The sequence below is a fragment of the Mesoplodon bidens genome (genome assembly GCF_964165515.1).
Source record: "Mesoplodon bidens genome assembly, chromosome: 1".
Taxonomy (NCBI): Eukaryota; Metazoa; Chordata; class Mammalia; order Artiodactyla; family Ziphiidae; genus Mesoplodon; species Mesoplodon bidens.
Window position 1 is genome coordinate 221,942,696 of NC_138176.1, and position 19,946 is coordinate 221,962,641.

At 34.2% G+C, this 19,946-nt stretch overlaps 1 protein-coding gene across 1 annotated transcript in view; it reads right to left on the bottom strand.

Annotated features, from left to right (window-relative positions):
* Positions 1-19,946, bottom strand: part of TTC29 (tetratricopeptide repeat domain 29) — a gene marked incomplete at its 3' end in the record, with an annotated part of 266,131 nt that overhangs the window by 223,209 nt on the left and 22,976 nt on the right. The window contains exon 5 of the mRNA XM_081217036.1: positions 1,143-1,366. Coding sequence (XP_081073162.1) covers positions 1,143-1,366 — 224 coding nt within the window. The remainder of the gene's footprint in view (positions 1-1,142; positions 1,367-19,946) is intronic.

Genomic DNA, 19,946 nt, shown 5'->3' on the forward strand with positions numbered 1-19,946 from the left:
CAAATAATCAAATAATCACCTCTTGTCTACACACACACACACACACACACACACACACAGACACTAGTTCACATGTAGTGTTGTTAGGACTTTTGTATATCTCATATTTGTAAGTCAGGTCACAACCAGATAGGAAATATGTATATTGACTCCACTATAGAGGCTAAAAGACTTCTGCTGCACCTCTGATGCTGTTTCTATGTCCCTATCAATTTTCCACATTGCAGCACTGGGTAACAAAACATTGTCTAATACTCTATTTTCCCACAGAAAGGCCTGAAATGAAGTACAGACATCGTCATGTTGGGGCTTGAGCTTCTCTTTTTGAGTCCTGTGGTGTTTTCACACAAAAAGTTGAACAAAAGAATTTGTTTGGATTTGTTTGGTGAAAACACCAAATTTATATGTCAACTTTTGGAATTTCCTTTCTTTGATTATATAAAATGAGCAATTATGAATATGTAAATAAGAAATACTTATGACAATATTGGTATAATTATAGTAGAGATTAAAATATTTTCTTCAATACTTGAAGCATATAGACTTTCTGGAAAATTTTAGGATACCAAAAAAAAAAAAAAGGAATTTATTAGAGATGATGTGATGGAAAATATAAAATTAACAATTTTATTCATAATTGTAAATTGCAGGCTTTTTATGTCGCCTCACTATTCACTAATAAAAATTCTCTGATAGAAATCTATAGAACTTATGGATAAAATCTTTCAATTACATTATACAAATAGTAGAAAATAAGTATAATTGTCAAGTTATAGTACTCTGAAAGTGTCTCCTCAGTGAAAGTCAATAATCAGATTATATACAAAAAAAAACTACGGAAAGATGTATAATTAATGATACCAAAGATTTTAATAAATTGGAAAGCCCTGGAGATGTTATTAGGTTCTATTCATTGTCTTCCCTGGCTTAGAGTGACATCACCAGGACGGCTGTGTGTCTGGCCAGCCTTGTGATTCAGCGTTCTCTACCATTTATTCCATTTAGATGCTTAGCTGATTAGTTTGAATTGTGCTAAGATGTCTCAATGTTTTAAATTCATACTTGAAACAGTTTGGAACCTTCCCTCAGGCGCTCACTGTTCTGCCTTCTGCGGTGCTGCTTCCCCAAATCCATCCACTCACCTTTCCTTTCAGCTGCTTCGGCCCTGGTCAGGTAGTAGTAGAAGTGATCCAGCTTGTCAGGCTGCTCTTCCAGGGGTCTCTGCAGCCAGAAGAGGGACCTCACTTTTGCAGTCTCCCTCAGGGCATCCCACTTCTCCATCAGAGCAAAGAGCTCAGTAAAAGACTTATGATAACCATCTCGCAGCATGTCCACACAGATGTTCTTCTTGTACGAGTTCCGGTAACTGGGAATAAGAATCAGAACACTGAACATGTTATTTTAATCCTTTAAACCTGTGCAGTGTTTTGATCCTATAATAATTAAAGGTTGAATCATGCTGCATTTTTTTCCCTCAGTGGAAGCGCTGAAAACAATGTTGACCTCAAACACTTATAACTGAACAACTTCAGTTTAATGAAGGATGCCAGGAACTATCTAAATACAGTAATTTTAGTGAAATTACATTATAAATATATCAGTTCCAGAGCTGAGCTCCCTTTGATAAGGACAAATAAGCTAGCTGACTGATGTTTTAGTCTGTTTGGCCTGATATAACAAAATATCCCTGACTGAGTAGCTTATAAACAACTGAAATTTATTGCTCAGAGTTCTGCAGGCTGGAAGTCCAAGATCAAGGTTACAGGAAGGTCGCCTCCTGGTGAGGGCCTTCTTCCTGGTTCACAGCCGGCATTTTCTAGTCATATCCTCACATAGTATAGGGAGCTAGGGAATAATCTGGAATCTCTTTTATAAGAGCACTAATCCCATTCATGAGCACCCCACCCTCCTGACCTAATCATCTTCTAAAAGCCCCAGTGACCTACAGCTTTGGGGATTAGGATTTCAGTATATGAATTTTAGGGAACACAACATTCAGACCATAGCAACTGACAGTATCCAAAAATACTTAATACGTTAGCCATCCACCAAAACAAAACAAAAAACCAGTAAGGCAAGCAAAATTTAAATGTGTTGGTGAATATCAAAACAAAGCTCTATTAAGTGGTTTCACTGTATATTATGGAGGTTCATTTGTTCATTAATTTATTTACGCAGAAAATGTTTATTGAAATCTCTTGCTAAATATATTTTAAAAATTATTTTCAGTTAGGACTAACTTAATGATTTGTTATGTACTATTTCACTTCTAACAATAATAAATCATACCCAAGGAGATGAAATGACAATTGAATAGTCCATTTATTTATTCAACAAATAGCTATTGAGTTTCCTACTAAGTGCCAGGCATTGTTCTAGACCAAACAGATTCAATGCCCTTGTGAAGTGTATATTCTAGTGGGAGAACACAACCAACAAATAAGCAAACAAATCATAAATAATTTCAGATGATGAAAATTGCTATATAGGAAATAAAACAGGGTTATGGAATAACAGTTGTGTGGTGGCTATTATTACACTAAGCAAAAGGCCTAATGATATACCTTTATACAAATTATTTTACATTTTTTAAAAATAGGATACAATTAAATATTTAGAACTGACTTGATGTGCTACTACTATCAATAAGCATTTCAGTGTGGAGTGGAGACAGTCTGGAATTAGAACACCCAAGGTTGAGGTCAGCTCTTTCTAACCTCTCTGGACTTCATTTCTTCTCATCTGTGAAATGTGTATATTAATCTGTATTAATCTATGCCCTACCTACATCACAGGATTCTTCTAAGAACCAAGAAAAATTATGTATGTGAAGATGCTCTGAGAAACATGAAGTCCTGCAATAGACTCACCCTACAGAGTTTAAAAAACAAATGAAACAAAAATGCCCAGCTCCCATCACCAATAATTTTTTTACTCAGGGGATCAGCTTAGGTCTAGAACAAAATACTTACAGTGAGAAAGGGAGTGGAGAGAGGGAAGTAAAAAAAAAGGGGGGGGGGAAGACCCAGATCATGGACACCTCAAAGCCATGGTAAGAAGTTTGGACTCCAAGCTAAGAGTGGGATAGAGCCGTAGAAGGTTTTGGATCAGGGAAATGAGTCAAAGAAATTGTCTTTTAGAAAAATCGTATGGAAGGAATGTCCCAGCTGAACTGCAACCCTCCTGTACCTGGTGGCCAGTATAAGCCACCTATTGTTATAGAACTAGTCCACAAAGAGAGTAAGGAAACCACAGTCCCAGGCCAAAAACCACCATCTTGTCAAAATGATGACCAAAATTATTTGAAATGGAGAGGACAGGGGCTATCAAAGGGCAGATTTTTGTTTCTGCCCTTTAGCCGAGAATGTGGAGAAGGAAACAGAGAGATGCTGAGAAGGGCCAGGTCCTCTCTCCCCTCCCCCCACCCCCCTGCCCCTACACAAGGGCATGGAAAGGCAGCAAAAGTCAATGCAGAGACTTTCTCAGCAGAAGAGGACTGGAACCAGCCCGCACAATGTCCCACAGCCCCTGAATGGTACGGGCCGAACACCGTAATTGTCTAGTGGGCTCTGAGTGTGGGACATAAGAGTTAATGGGAAGAGAGGGCTGGTACGTTGCCACAATGTTGCTGGCCACAGCAAGGGGATGTGTGCTAAAAGGCTGTTGGATGCGCTGCCCACTGGGGACTGTAACTCTGCGGATAAGAAGCACTGGGGAGCTACTGAGTCAGGTCAGCATATTTCCAGAGCTGACAGAAAAGGATGAATCGAGTACACCAGTGACGGACCCCTGGACAGCATCCCATAGGTTAGGAATGCATTCAACTCCAAGTAAGAGAAAACTCGGCCCGCAGTGCCTTCAAAACTAGAGGTTTCTATTTCTCACAGCACAAGACACCTAAGGGTGGGCAGCTGCTGGCCTTGGTTCCATGGCCTGGCAAGTTCAAGGCCCATGCCTCTGGGATTCTTTTATCCTTCCCCTCACTGGTCACTGGAGGGCCGCCCCAGCTCCAGACATCATGTCCACCTTCAAGGCAAGAAGAAAGGGGAGAGTTCGGTGGCATCAGCTGTGTCTTTCTCTATTATTGGGGAAAACAAAAGCATTCCTGCAACTTCTGTTGGAGTTCCACTTTGGCTCCATGGGTGAGAACTGTGTCATTTGGCCATCCCTGGCTGCAGGAGACTAGAAAAACAAATATCCTGTCTGTTTTGGGGCACACTGCTGCCCCCAAATGAAACTGGAGTTATGTTAGCAAAGGGAGAAATGAATACCAGGGAAGCTAGTTCAATGTCTATCACAAGTCCTAGATCAAGACCTAGGAGTAAATGCTGACAAATCCACTCCAAAGTTTGCCAGATAAAACTGGGCAGGATACCCAGTTAAATTTGAATATCACATAAACCACAAATGATTTTTTCTTAGTATTATTAGTATGCCCCAAATATTGCATGGGAATACTTACACCAAAAAAATTTCTGTTTTTTTGAAACTCAAGTTGAAGTGTATGTTGTATTTTTATTTGCTAAACCTAGTAACCCTATTTCCCTCTACCCTGCACCCATGCTGTGTTGCTTCTATGTGGGAAAACAGGGTGAGGGGAAGGAGTGTTAGAATCTGAATAACCTGAGAAATCACTGAATTGGACTGACTTTACCTAAGAGGGACGAGATTGGAATTATACACTAGGGAGGATCAAGGCTTAGGGCCAGGAATTAAAATTAAGTCATAAAAAAATAAACACTTTCAATTTAGCATGCTTGAGCTTGTTGACTCTGAAATGCACACCAGATCCAAGAGAACAGAACTGGGAGCAGGGAGAAGAAATGGGAGACTCTGGTGTTCATGCAAAGGAGAGGCCACAGGGGCTGAACTGAAGTAAGGCAGGGGGATAAATAGAAGTAGGTGGATTCAATACATATTTAGGAGATAAAAATGCCGATTACTTGGTGACTGACTGGATGTTGGGGTTGATGGAAAGAGAAGAGCTAGGGTGACAACAGGAGTCACGTGTGGGTATTTGGTAATTTGCAAAAGAGGGGAACCCAAAAGAATGAACAGGTTTGGGGAAAGATAATAAGTCTGGGTTCAGATAACTTGAGTTTGAGGAGACTGAAGGGGACATCCAGATGCTACCCAAAAGGGCAGTATGAGGGATGGTAAGGAGGTTTGAGGGGACAAGGGGCTGGAAATTCAACCTTCCCTCAAACAAGCACTGCCACACAGAGAACAAGCTTATGGTTAACAAAGGGGGAAGGTGGGGAAAGGGACTAATTAGGAGTTTGGGATTAACAGATACACACTGCTGTGTATAAGATAGATAAGCAGGGACCTACTGTATAGCACGGGGAACTGTATTCAATATCTTGTGATAACCTATAATGGAAAAGAATCTGGAAAAGAATATCTATCTATCTATCTATCTATCTATCTATCTATATACACGTATATATAACTGAATCGCTTTGCTGTAAACTTGAAACTAACACAACATTGTAAATCAACTCTACTTCAATTAAAAAACAACAACAGGGCTTCCCTGGTGGCGCAGTGGTTGAGAGTCCGCCTGCCGATGCAGGGGACACGGGTTCGTGCCCCGGTCCGGGAGGATCCCACATGCCGCGGAGTGGCTGGGCCCTTGAGCCATGGCCGCTGAGCCTGTGCGTCCAGAGCCTGTGCTCCGCAACGGGAGAGGACACAACAGTGAGAGGCCCGCGTACTGCAAAAACAACAACAACAACAACAAGCACTGCCACCTTTGTGTGTCTATGCCTTGGCTGCCAGCATGTTTTCCTGTGAGTGAAGAAAGCATACTGGGGCAAAAAAAATATAAATAAATAAAAATTAGAACGTTGATTTAAACAATGAAAATAAGTACATGTCAGGAGGCCATCTCAGTTCTAATCCCAGCTGGGACAGAAATGTAGAACATCATTCCCTGGGCCTTATTTCCCTCACCTGGAAGACGAGGGTGCTTTGGCTGGATTTGGTCCACCCAGCATCTAGTTTCATGTCCACAGACGGCAGTACTCCAAAGTATTTTTGGAAATGGCACATCGTGTGTCATCTTGGTGGGACTTGATTTCAAAGACTCCCTAGCCAAGGGGTGGATCAGTGACCCAAATTAAGCCACTGGCCTCTCTCCCAGGATTTTGAATCTTGAGGCAAGAAACACAAAGATGTAGAAGGTTGCTGGAGCTCAGTCAACCTGGCAGTGACATCCTGACAAGAGTTGCAAGTAGTTCTTGCTACCTAGATCCATTCAAGTGTCCCACGTCTTTTCCTTTTCTTTTGAGCTGGGTTCTCCCCTGAATTCAGCTAGTTACCAAATATCCTTCTAATAAAATCATTTCCATTTTATTTGGTCAGAATCAGTTTCTGCTGCCTGTGACCAAAGAATACGAACTGCTTCAGAAAGGATTGTCTTGTTACCCAAGACATCTTTCAGCCTCAAAACATCCATGATATATAATTAACATCAATTTTTAAAATTTCTAGTAAATTTTTCTTAAAAGACCATTCTTTGCAAGAGATCTCAAATAGAGATGTATTGAAAATGCCTATATAACTATGATGATATCATCTCTATTTTATACACAGTTTTGTGTGCACACACATACGTATGTATGGTATAATTTAAGCCTCATTACTAATATTTGAGAGCCAGAAAGAGCAATTAGTGTTTTACTAAATGGGTTCCTATTTCAACCTTCATAGTTAATGAATATCATTTCTTTTAACCAGAATAATTTTCATTTTTTAAATTTGCTATCTGAAAATATTTATAAAATTGTATGTCAATTTCTACCATTATATGTGAATTTCTCAGGCTTTATATTTCACAACAGAGAATCATAGCCCAAAGTTTACTTGCTTTACAAAAAAGAATTTTTAAAAAATGCAAATAGAAATACAAAGAGAATCCAAATTCATTATTTTATTTATTTCATTTGGACATGAAGTTATTAGTCTTTGGTTTTACTTACATGTTAAAACAAATACTTATCTAAATTAAAACATGCTCTTTTTAAGTATCAGAAGAAGAAAAATCTCCTTGATCTGAAGTCACTATACTGGGTGTAAGCTAAGAATACTAGTAAAATTTGTGGAGAGATTTGATACTATGGAGTTTGAGGAGAGTTCTCCTGACAGAAAAGAGGCCATTCATAGAAGTAGAAGTTGTGACATTCACAGATATGCTGAATATCTAGAAATTTACATCCTAAGGAAGATCTTTGCCACTGCAGCTACCTAAGGCTTTACCAGGCTAAGGGATGTAGCTGGAGAAGAATGGTTTTAAGAATGGAATTAAGTGGTCATGCATTTCATATGGATTTTTATTACTATTTAAAGGCATTATTCAATAGAGATTCTAAATATTTTGAATTTACATCCAAATTTCCCCCAAAGTTCTAAGTTAAAAAAATCTGGGGCTTCCCTGGTGGTGCAGTGGTTGAGAGTCCGCCTGCCGATGCAGGGGACACGGGTTCGTGCCCCGGTCTGGGAAGATCCCATGTGCCGCGGAGCGGCTAGGCCCGTGAGCCATGGCCGATGAGCCTGCGCGTCCGGAGCCTGTGCTCCGCAATGGGAGAGGCCACAACAGTGAGAGGCCCACATACCGCAAAAAAAAAAAAAAAAAATCTGTATACTGGAATAAAGTCAATCTGAACAATCTGACATAACTCCATAGCAGTTGAATGTGTGGAGATGCTGGGAAATGGGGAGCTTTCTATTAAACAGCCACAGAGGAGATATTATATCATTTTTAAATTCTACCTTAAACCATTTTGAATAGCTACTATTTATAGAGCACCTATGATGTGTCAGACATCATTTCTAAATCACACAATAACTCTACAAATACTACTTCCTTTTTTTTTTTTTTTTTTTTTTTTTTTTTTTTGCGGTACGCGGGCCTCTCACTGTTGTGGCCTCTCCCATTGCGGAGCACAGGCTCCGGACGCGCAGGCTCAGCGGCCATGGCTCACGGGCCCAGCCGCTCTGCGGCATGTGGATTCTTCCCGGACCGGGGCACAAACCCATGTCCCCTGCATCGGCAGGCGGACTCTCAACCACTGCACCACCAGGGAAGCCCAACTACTTCCATTTTTACAGATAAAGAAACCATCTTCAGTGAGGCTGTGACTTGCCCCAAATCATATAAGCTAATAAGTGGCAGGGGTGGGTTTCACACCCAGGTTTCTCGGATTACAAATTCTGAATTTTTTCTCTTTATCACATTGCCTCGTACCTCCTATTATATCAAATATTGTTAAGTTTTCTTCTCCTCCTCATCCTGCACACATTTTTGGGGTTTATTTGTACTGATTGTTTAGAAATTTGACATCATTATACAAGTATGATGTCACTCTCCAATTAGAAAGCCATTATCTTTCTTGGGAGTAACATATACACACTACTATATATAAAATAGATAAACAACAAGGACCTACTTATAACACACGGAACTATACTCAATATTTTGTAATATACATATATATATAACTGAATCACTTTGTTGTACATCTGAAACTAACACAACATTGAAAATCAACTATACTTCAATCAAAAAGGAAAAAAAAAAGAAAGCCATTTTCTTTATCCATATTAATCCACATTTGCGCTGGACTGGGGAGAGAGACTGGTGTTATTTTGAGACTCAGAGAATCCCCTTCCTTAAAATGAGGGAGCAGACAACCAGTAGCATCCGTGCAAAGCAAATTAAATAGATGTGATTCCCACACACGTGTGTAAAGTCTAATGGGGAAAACACTGACAAACATAAAACAAACATAAAAAAGGATAAAATTGTACAAATATGGAAAACATGAATGAATAGATATGTCAATCTATCTTATTCTCTTTGTACTTAGGTATTTATACTAGTTATTACATGGACTTTCAAAATTAAAATGCATTATCAACTACTCTAATATATGATTAATATATTTAACATATTTTTTCATAAGTCAAACTGAAATACTGTATCAAGGTGAAGCTGCACATTCAGTCAAATATTTCAAAAGCAGTTCAATAAGCTCAATACTTTAAAACAAGATCATAAAACTTTTATTTAATCTGACAAAGATAAACTCAAAAGATATGTTATATCTAATCAAAAGTCAGGATAATACTTTTATTCCATTCAGTTAATATTTATAAGTCACTAGTGGGTTATCTATGTGTCAGTAACAACAGTCTTACATTCATATTGTAGGGATAAATGTTATTGGAATCACCACGGGATAATTATATTGACTGTTAAATTAATACTTAAATAGCTTCAGGTAATATAATTTCCATGGAATAAAGTAAGTCTCTATTCTTACTCATACTTTTCAGTGTAGGTAGATATTAGGTATAATTTGAAGGAAAAAATCCATTTCTTCACACACACACACACACTGATAAAACTCATATGTCGTATGGATATGTTTTATAGTTTTTTTGTGTATATGAAAAGGATACTTTTCTTTCCTAAAAAGCTAAAACAAGGACATAGCATTTCTTTAGCCACATAAATACATAAAGAAAGAGGGATTAGAAAGAAAAAAATTAACTATGTTTGAAATGATTTTACTTTAAAAGCATATAGAATGCTTTTATAATGAAAACTGAAAGCGTTTTTCTTAATATTACACACTTAGGTTTTTAACAATTGATTGATATGGATTAAGAATACACTACTATCACTCATACATATTTTTGTGTAATAAACCATTGGAGTTGAGATTTTTAGAACTTTTAATTTATTTTCTATGTACTTCAAAATAGAGCAATAAAAAAGTTTCAATACAGAAAAGGCTCTTTTTAAATTTAAAGGATTTCCAATGAGTTGACTGGTCTCTGGGGGCATCTACTGGAAATTTCACAAACTGCAGTCACATCATGTAAATTTGATAACTTTCATTATCCATTTTAATACAGATATTATTTTAATTGGTATGCAAATAAGGTGACACTCAAAGAAGATAAATGTAAAGTTATGCATGGTATTCTATTTCATCCATCTGGTAACAACAAAACATGTAGCTGTCTTTGGGATCAGTCAACAAATACTCAACTGTTAAAAATGTAAATAGGGCAGGTGGCATATCACAGATGAACAGTTTCCAAACCATCCAATTCTCAAGCTTGGAAAAATTAAAAATATATTCTAGAGAGAAACATATACATACTTAGTAAGGAATTTTTATTAATCCAAATTAAATGCATGTAAAAAGCACTTCTAAAATTATGATGGTTTCTCTAAAACAAATTCATTTTGTATCCCAGTATGTCCACGAATCATAAATAACCTGGTAATCACTACTTATTTTCTATATAATTTAATTTGACTATTCATATGTTACTATCTCAAAAAGTATTTAGAATTTGTTATACTTGGAACAAAAGAATGTATCTATCATAATTAATGTTACAATTAGAATTAGTTATTAATATAAATATTGTTATTAATTTTTCCTTAACATTTTTGGAGAACTTCTCTAAGGAAAATGAACATATAATGAACATGATACAATCACTGCAGCTCATATATATAAGTTTTTAATTTTATTTATTTAGTTAGTTTTGGCTGCGTTGGGTCTTAGCTGCTACGTGTGGGAGTGGGGGCTATTCTTCGCTGCGGTGTGTGGGCTTCTCATTGAAGTGGCTTCTCTTGTTGCGGAGCATGTGCTCTAGGCACAGGCGTTTCAGTAGTTGTGGCTCGTGGGCTCTAGAGCGCAGGCTCAGTAGTTGTGGTGCACGGGCTTTGTTGCTCCGCGGCATGTGGGATCTTCCCGGACCAGGGCTCGAACCTGTGTCCCCTGCATTGGCAGGCAGATTCTTAACCACTGTGCCACCAGGGAAGCCCCTCATGCATAGTTTTAATATATATTTAAAATAAACCAGATAACTCATAATATTATTGCAGTTGTGACTAATCTTGTAACAGGAATTTTTAATATCACGGGCAGTATACCAATCTTGATTTTCTTTGTAAAATATATTGGTCATATTTACTTTAAGATAAAATGTTTAAAATAATTATGAAGATATATCTATTGTGCTATACTTAATTGTACTATAATATACTTTTTATTGCTATAATTTTATATAAACCCCTCTAATAAAGATTGAAATATTTAACATTTTAGCTTCATTCCAAAGAAATACCACTAACGCATGTGTAAGTTTATAGTTTCTGGAAACTTCACTAGAATTACCATCCAAATAAATGCGATATCACCTTTAATTGTATAAACTGAAAAAACTAATCAACATAAAATGTTAACAAATCAGAACATAAGTTATTAATATAGCACGGCTTTTGTTTCAGTTTAGATTTAGATTCATTTTATAGCTGTATGTACTTGATAACTAAAAAAATAAATAAATAAATTCCACCCCCAAGAGGTTATGGAATATAATATTTTGTGATTTTCTAAACAATTAGAAGTTTGCTAATTTGAATCTTTAGAGGAAACTGTTACATATACAAGTTTTGCTTTGTGTTCTTAGAAAATACAAATTTTCATCTATTAATAATCAAACTTAGAAAGCACAGTTAGATTTTCAACATTTTAAAGGTATATGTACATTGAAAAATTCCATTTGGAAAACAATTATTTAACTAAGTTCAACCTTTAATTCTTTTCTAAAAATGTTAATAATAATAAATAAGAGTTTACCCCATGGCATTTTGTAAATGTGACTATTACTAATTTAATTCTTCCGACCAAAAATAAAACACTAAAAAATCTGATCAGCAAAGAATTCTCCCAATAGCACAGTAAGAATTCACTTCAACATGAGTGATTTTTATTTTAGGATATATGGGCTATAGGTGTAGAATGGAACAAAGATGATTTCTCAGATTCAATTATGTTAGAGCTGGTATTTAGCACAAAAGGCAGTAACTTTTTGTGAGATCAATAAATGTTAATCTGTCAAATAGTATTTTTGCTGGTGATTATTAGCCTTTATCAGAGGAAAGCTGTGGTTATTCAGCAAGCAGTACGGACTGCAATCCTTACAATGGCTTTAAATGATTCCCTTAATAATATAAAGGCATTTTTTATGTGTATACCCTGTAAGAATGATTTACTCAAATGATTTCCATTCAGTCAAATATCTGAAGTACAGTGATCATCATCAATCAGGAAGGAATAAACTATGCATCAATCAATATAAAGTATTACCAAAATATTTACCCATGTAGCTGTCACACACATTTTCTTTACGGAAAGATTTTCTTTATTGGAAAAATCTCAAACTTAAACACATTTTTAAAGTATTTCATAAGCAGTTCAGTGAAAAAGCACCAGAAGAAACCTCCTTATGTGAGGCTAGTTACAGATATAATCTTTATAAATGGTCTTATTACTTGCAAACCCCTTCAAGAAATTCAAACTTTTTTATGAAAGAATATTTTATGCCAAAGATCAAACATGGAAAGGTATAAAATGAATGTCATTGTTTAAGAAGAATTTTCAGGGAACATATTTTCAACCCAGAAGTACCACACTTGAATCCAAACACCTTTGGCTAAACGAAGCAATCGTATCAAGTCTTGTTCTTTCAATTCACACTGTAACTTTCCACTACAGGAAAACATAATTATATAACCAATTTATATTGATTATATTGTTACTTATCCAGTTAGATATAGCCTGAAAAATAAAGCCTAAAAATAATCTTAGCTTTTGGATTAAGTTATAATGATAAAAAAACTGAATAAATAATATCATCCTGTCAGATTCTATATCCTACTATCATGGCAATAAATGTAAGAAAAAGAGGAGAAAAACAAAAAATAAGGTTCATGCTACAAACAATGGACTATACACACATGTAAACATGATCATTCTAGCTCCATATCTAGCTCCAAAAATGCCATATTTTTGTCCAAATTAGTACTTACAGTTTTAATTAATATAAAACTCCATATAATATGAGTCATTCTGTTTTTTTTTAAACAACTCAGTGATTGCTCTCCAAATTTCTTGAAATTCTATTACTTAGGAAATTTTGTCTCAAATAATATCACTTAAAACTTTTCTTTCAATTCTTCATCTTTACACCTTTATAAATAAAAGAACTATCAATTTTCCACATAAATTGAGGGAAATAATCAAACTTTAATAAAGATGGAAAGCTGGAGAATATAAAGACAAAACTTAGTAAAAACAACAAGTTGCATTAAAAAGAAAACTTCAGCTCACTGTATATTTTTTACTAAAGTATGTCATACATTTTATCTTTGCAAGAGTTTGACGAATTTTGCAAGTAAAATTCTGTTTCCTCTACACTTGCTAATAGTCATGAGAATCTGTAGTTTGCACCTTCCCATTAAAAATGTATTGTATTTTTTTGAAATTATTCACCCCGCCTTTTATCCAGATCATGTCTTTGAAAGGAGGAAGTAGATAATAAATGGAATAATTCATGATTTCCCATTAAATATGAAACTTTCTTTTGCAGAGTTTAGAAAATGAAGTTCTACATAATGTACAAAAGTTGATTAGAACTTTTTTAACCTTTTCAGGAAAAAACCTTTCACATTAAACAACTGCATGTAGAGGTTTCTTTGGGAAAAGTAAACCAATCAATTCCTTATACCTATGGCTTTATCATACATATTCAAATGTTGCTCTTTCCAAACATATATCCCTTTATAATGTGTAAGTAGTTATTAAAATGATGGCAAGAAAAATAGTGTACATTGGGCTATAAACATGACAAGTATCTAAGAAATATATAACTGCTGTTTAAATTACAAAGGGAAAAATCACATAAATTAGAAATGAAAACAAAACATTATTTGTGCTCTTTTCAGCAATGTAATGGAAGATAGTGTGAGGGTAAATAATAAAACCTACATTTAGATGTCTCTTATTATGGCATTTCTTCTAGTGAGGTAATATTTTGTCATGAGAAAAAAATATATACCTTTATAAAACTTTTCCTTGCAAAACTATCCATTGGGATCTGTTAACTACATTCTTTTTCTTTTGCCTTTTTTAAAAATTAATTTTAATTGGAGTATAGTTGCTTTACAATGTTGTGTTAGTTTCTACTGTACAACAAAGTGAATCAGCTATACGTATACATATACCCCTCTTTTTTCTTTTGCCTTTTTTTAAGATTAAAAAAAAAAACCAAACAAATGATTTTTATGCTCATTCTAGCTCTATCATTCTTTATTTCTTGGATAAGAAATCTGGAGTAAATTTAACTGAAGATAAATGTCAAGTTCTGACTATTTTAGGGCAGCTGGTGACCTCATTAGGTTTTTAAAATTTTTTGTGTCATAATTTGTTCCAATAAATATATTTCAATTTTCCCCATATCAAAAAATAAATCAAGAATATATTTTCCCCTTTCAAACATGAATGCTTAAAAAGGTAACTACCATGTTGTAAACCATGTGAAGAAACCTTTCATACTGTGTGCTCTTTAATTACCATTGCAAAGGAGGTATGCATTACACATACAAACAGTGAAGCCAGAATTTCTCACAAACTATATATACACAGTGATCCAACTTCCAACTTTCATTTTATGTTTAGTAAAAACTAAATTAATAAAAACAAAAAATAAGTTGATAATTTTGAAGCTTTTGTCAGACAACATCTGTATATAGCTATCTTATTTTCCTGAATGTTGCATTTTATTGCATTTCCTGAATGTTAATTTTATTGCAGCTATCTCAAACATTTAGGAAATTCCTACTTATAACTAAGACCTTAGGGTATATCAAATCAAATATGTGCATCAATAAGAATATTGGAAGAACAAAAGGAAGTAGTTGTGAGAAGATAAAATAAAAGAGCCTTGAATTCAAACTTTAAAAAAATTGTACAAGATAGATATATAGTAGGGATTATAACTTCCTTGAGATGGAGAACATGTTATTTGTTCCTTTTGTATTTTTTTATAATAGCACAAATGCCAATAAAAATAAAGATTATATAACATTATTAATAGCAAATAAAATAGAATCAGGGCATAAAAAAATTAAAAGGGCATATGGATATTAGAGATTCATAGATTATTTTATTGAGAAATATGGCAGCTAGAAAACAATACACCTAATAACAATAGCTTCAAAATATATAAAATTCACAGAAAAAGGAGAAATTGATCTTAATGTATTTTTTTTTCAGAAAATTGTAAATTAAATACAGGGAAAAAAGATTTGAATAACAATTGTCTAGCTTGGTTGAAATAACAGGCTCAATCTAATTATTAGATTCTGATCGTTTTCTGTAGGAGAACAATCTACCAAATAGAAAATATATATTTATTTTTCAGACATACAAGGAATATTTATAAAATTAATCATGTACTAGCCACACTAAAAATGTCATAAACTGATATCACATATGGCAGATTTCCTGAGCACAAGTATATATTCACTCCCCAATCCTGCATTCCCTCTTGGATAAAAAAAAAAAAAAACCCAAAAAGCCACAAGAAAAAACTATTCACCTTCAAATTTATAAATACACTTCTAGTTTATTCATGGCCAAAAGGGGAAACCACTGTAGAAATGTTCATACACTTAGAACTGAAAGAAAAAAATTAAACAGAAAATCCTGGGGGAAGAAATCATCATGGTATTAAAAGGAAATTTATAAGTTAAATTCATTTGTTAGAAAACAAGAGCAACACTTGGGAGTGAAAAAGCTAGCTTTCAACTTAGGATGCTAGAAATAAAAATCCTAACAGATTAAACAATGACATGAAGTCAAATAAAGGACAGGGAGGGAAATATTAAAGGCAAATGCATGAATTCATAAAATAGAGAACAAAAAATGTGACCCATAAAACAAACAAACAAAAAAACCTGGTTATGTGAAAAGACAAATACATTTTACAAGTACTTTATAATCAAGAAAAACAAAAATAGATAAGTCATCAAAATTGTACCAGGAATGGAAGAGATAATATATCTTCTATTACAATTATAGTAACTGCTAACTTTTAGTGTAGCAAAAAAAAAAAGAAAATTATGGGTTAATATTATTATAATTTAGATACAAATTTCCCCCATACCACCCCCCTAAAAAAGAACTCATAGCAAATTAAAACCATAATGAATAAGTAGGGTTTATCCCAGAATTCTAAGAACGGTTCAAAATTAGAAAATCTCTTAACGTTATGATAATCTCAGGAGATGTTAGAAAATTATTTAGTAAAGTTCAAAACTCATTCATGATTAAGAAAAGTGGAAACTAAAAAATGAATTCTCTATCTTGGTAATATGTATCTATTAAAACCCTATAGCATAAAGTTTCATGTTTTGCGGTACATTAGAATCATTTCCACTAAAGTAAGGAATTTGAAGGGATCCCTGCTGTCACTCCTATTATTTAACACCACGTACTGTTAAATGGACATTCTTGCCAATGTGGGATTCAATATTTTAATGATACCAATTCTCCTAAAATAACATATATAATCAAGGCAGTCCTAATAAAACCTCAATTATATTCTCCTGACTCTTGACAAGATAATTCTAAAATTCATATAGAATGGTTAATGTACAAGAAAAACCTGATCATTTGGAACAAAGAGGGGAACTGTCTGCCAGATATAAAATACATTTTAACTATATTAATAAAATGTGGCACTGACACAAGACAAATAAGTCAATGGAACAGAATATATATGTATATGTGTATGTATACACACATGAAAATTTGGTATTTAATAGAAGTGACATTTCAATTCAGGGGAAAGTTTTGGGTACACTTGATCTATTTGCAAATTTTGTTGGTTTTATGTTTTATATATTAATATTTCTATATTATTATTTTTGTGTATAAATAATATAGATGATAGCATATGTTATATTACCTTTCCACATTTAATGGAACATTTAAGTGACACACAAATCTCAATTTCCTAATCATTTTCTTGACCTTAATGTATGTGTTATGTATATATTAAACCTTTATCACTAAGAACTTTCAGATGCTTAATCACAACAGTTTTAAAGCAACTTTGTAGCATTCATTTTGAACTTCTGAGTTACTGTACTTTTTTTCTTAGCCCCCTAGCTTCCTCTTTCTTGAATTCTCTTTTCTTTCCCCTAGACTCTAAAGTGGCCATTTGGGGCAGGGATGAAGGGTCCAGAAAGACTGCATAGGAAGAGATGTTTTCCAGTCCTCATATCTGAAAAGATTTTTGTTTTGCCCTCAGTTTTGATTAATAATTTATCTGGGTATAGAATTCTAAGTTAAAATAATTGTTCTGCATATCTTAAAGACATCCTCCCTTTTTTTATTGAACCAAGTATTATTACTGACAACTGTGATGGTAGTCTGATCTTTGTTTCTTGATGACAAGCATTCTCCCAAACCCTGAAAGCTTCTAGTATCTTCTCTGTATACTTAGCATTCTGATATTTCATAAAGATGCATCGAAGTGGGTTTTTTCTTTTCTTTTTTTCCTTTTTCTTTCTTTCTTTCCTTTTTTTTTGTTTGTTTGTTTGTTGTTTTTGTTGTTCTTTCCTTTCTGGTTACTTTGGTAGTCACAGCCCAAAGATCTGTGGGTTTTTTCCAGTCTAAGATATCTGTGTCTATGTCTCTATCCATATCTCTATCTCTGTCCATCTATATCTACCTATATAGCTATCATCATTCATTCTCTCATCTCTTTCTCTTGGATAAATATTCACCACCTGAACTGTGTTCTGTATCTTATGCCTTTTAAAATATTTTCTATATCTTTTCTGTTTTTATTCTACATGTTGATAGCCTTATCTTTCTTTCCCATCCTTTCCTTTGAGTTTTAAAAAATATTTCAGCTACCTTTAATTTTGAAGAATTCTTTTTCTTTAAATGATTTCATAGCATTAGGTTACATTTGAGGGATGTAAGATTTTCTACAACGTCTGTAAGGAAAGAAATTGGAAATCTCTCAAAGTTCCTCTTTTCCCTATAGAAACTTTGTTTCAGCTGACATTGAGTGTTCTCTTTGTTCATCTTTTTTTCTTTTGTATTGTAATATTTTCTCAAATATCAGAGGCTATTTGTCTATTCATAATAATGAAGTCCTCAATTTCTTAACATAGGTAGTGCATTTGGGTTTCCTCTGTTTGCAGGATTCATCCTGAGATTTATGGGTTGGGAGAGCACAAGCTGGCTATTCCTTGCACTGATGCCAAATGAAAAGGACTCTGTACGGTACACCAGCTTCCCTGACAGGAGCTCAGGCCAACTGTTACTTTTTAAGGGTTTTTTTGTATCACTGTTTATGAGGAATATTATTATTCTGTGGTTTTCTTTTTATGTAATGGCTTTTTCTGGTATTGGTATCAGGATAATTCTGGTCTCATAGAATGAGTTGAGAAGTGTTTCTTCTCTTTTATTGAAGAGTTTGTGCCAAATTGATGTGTTTTTTTTCCCAAACGTTAGGTAGAATTCACCAGTGAAGCAAAATGGGCCTGGAATTTTCTTTGTGGGAAGTTTTTAAACTATTAATTCAATGTGTTTAGTGAATCTACTGCGATATCTATTTCTACTTAAGTGAATTTTGGCAGTGTCTCACGATATTTAGCCATTTCTGTAAGTTGTTGAGTTTACCAGTATGAAGTTTATTTCCTAATTAGCATTTTAATATTTATGTAATCTGTAGTGATGTGTCCCGTCTTTCACTTCTGAAATTGGTAAATTGTGTCTTCTTTCTTTTTCTCTGATCATCATGACTAAAGATTGATCAACTTTACTGATCTTTTCAAAGAAGCCATTTTTAGTTTCATTGATTTTCTCTACTGTTTTCCTGTTTTCTGCCCCCATTTTACTACTCTTTTTTCTCTATTTTCAATTTAATTTTTTTCTAGTTTTTTAAAATGAAAACTTAGGGCAATGACTTTAGACATTTCTATTTTTCAAATATAAACATTTTAATGCTATAAGCTTCCCTTTAAGCACAGCTTTAGCTTCATTTTACCAATTTTGATATGCTATATTTTTTTAATTCAGTTCAAAGGATTTTCTAATTTGCCTTGATTTCTTCTTTGATCTATGGTTTATTTAGAAATATGTTGTCTAGTTTCATTTGTGGGGATTTTTCAGAGATCTTCCTGCTGTTATTTCTAATTTAATTCCATTGTTGTAAGAGAAAATGATTCTAGGATTTAAATCCTTTTAAGTATATTGAAATTTGTTTTATGGCTCAGAATATCATCTCCTTTGAAAAGTATTCCATGTGTACTTGAAAATAATGTGTGTTCTGCTGTTGTTTGGTGGAATGTATGTAAATGCCAATTATTTAAGCTGATCAATGGTATTGTTCAAGTCTTCAATATTCTACTGATTTTTTAATCAATTATTGAGAGAGTGGTGTTAGAATCTCCAACTATAATTGTGGACTTGTCTGTTTTTCCTTTTCCTTCTTTCAGTTTTTGTTTTATTACTTTGAAGTTCTGTCATAGGAACACAAACATTTAGGATTATGTGTTCTTGATGAATCAACTTCTTGTATCATTATGAAATGTTACTTTTTATCTCTGGTGATATTCCAACTGCTTTCTGAAAATGTATTTCTGAAAATCTTGGAATCTCTCATTTTTCTTCCTTTCCTATCATGTTAAGAATTTACTATCTTTTGGACTTTTTAGTGGTCATTTCAAATATAGGAAGGAAATGTGTTTAGCCATCCATCTTGATCTTGAAGTGGGAAAACCCCTAAACTAAACTTTTAAGACAATTGCCTCATTCAGCAATTTACTTCTGTGGCTACATTGGCTGTAGGATAAGGGATTGTTTCAGACAAGCTTAAGGGGTTTTTATGGAAATATGAGTCAAGGTTATAGAATAACTGGATCCTTATGAGATGAACCCAGAGGGAGGTTCTAGATCCATAACAGTACTGGGAATTCACGAGGAGTCTAGAAATCTGATCTCTTGATTCATGCCTGATTCATTTTCTTTCTAGCTTGTTCATTCCTTCCTCTC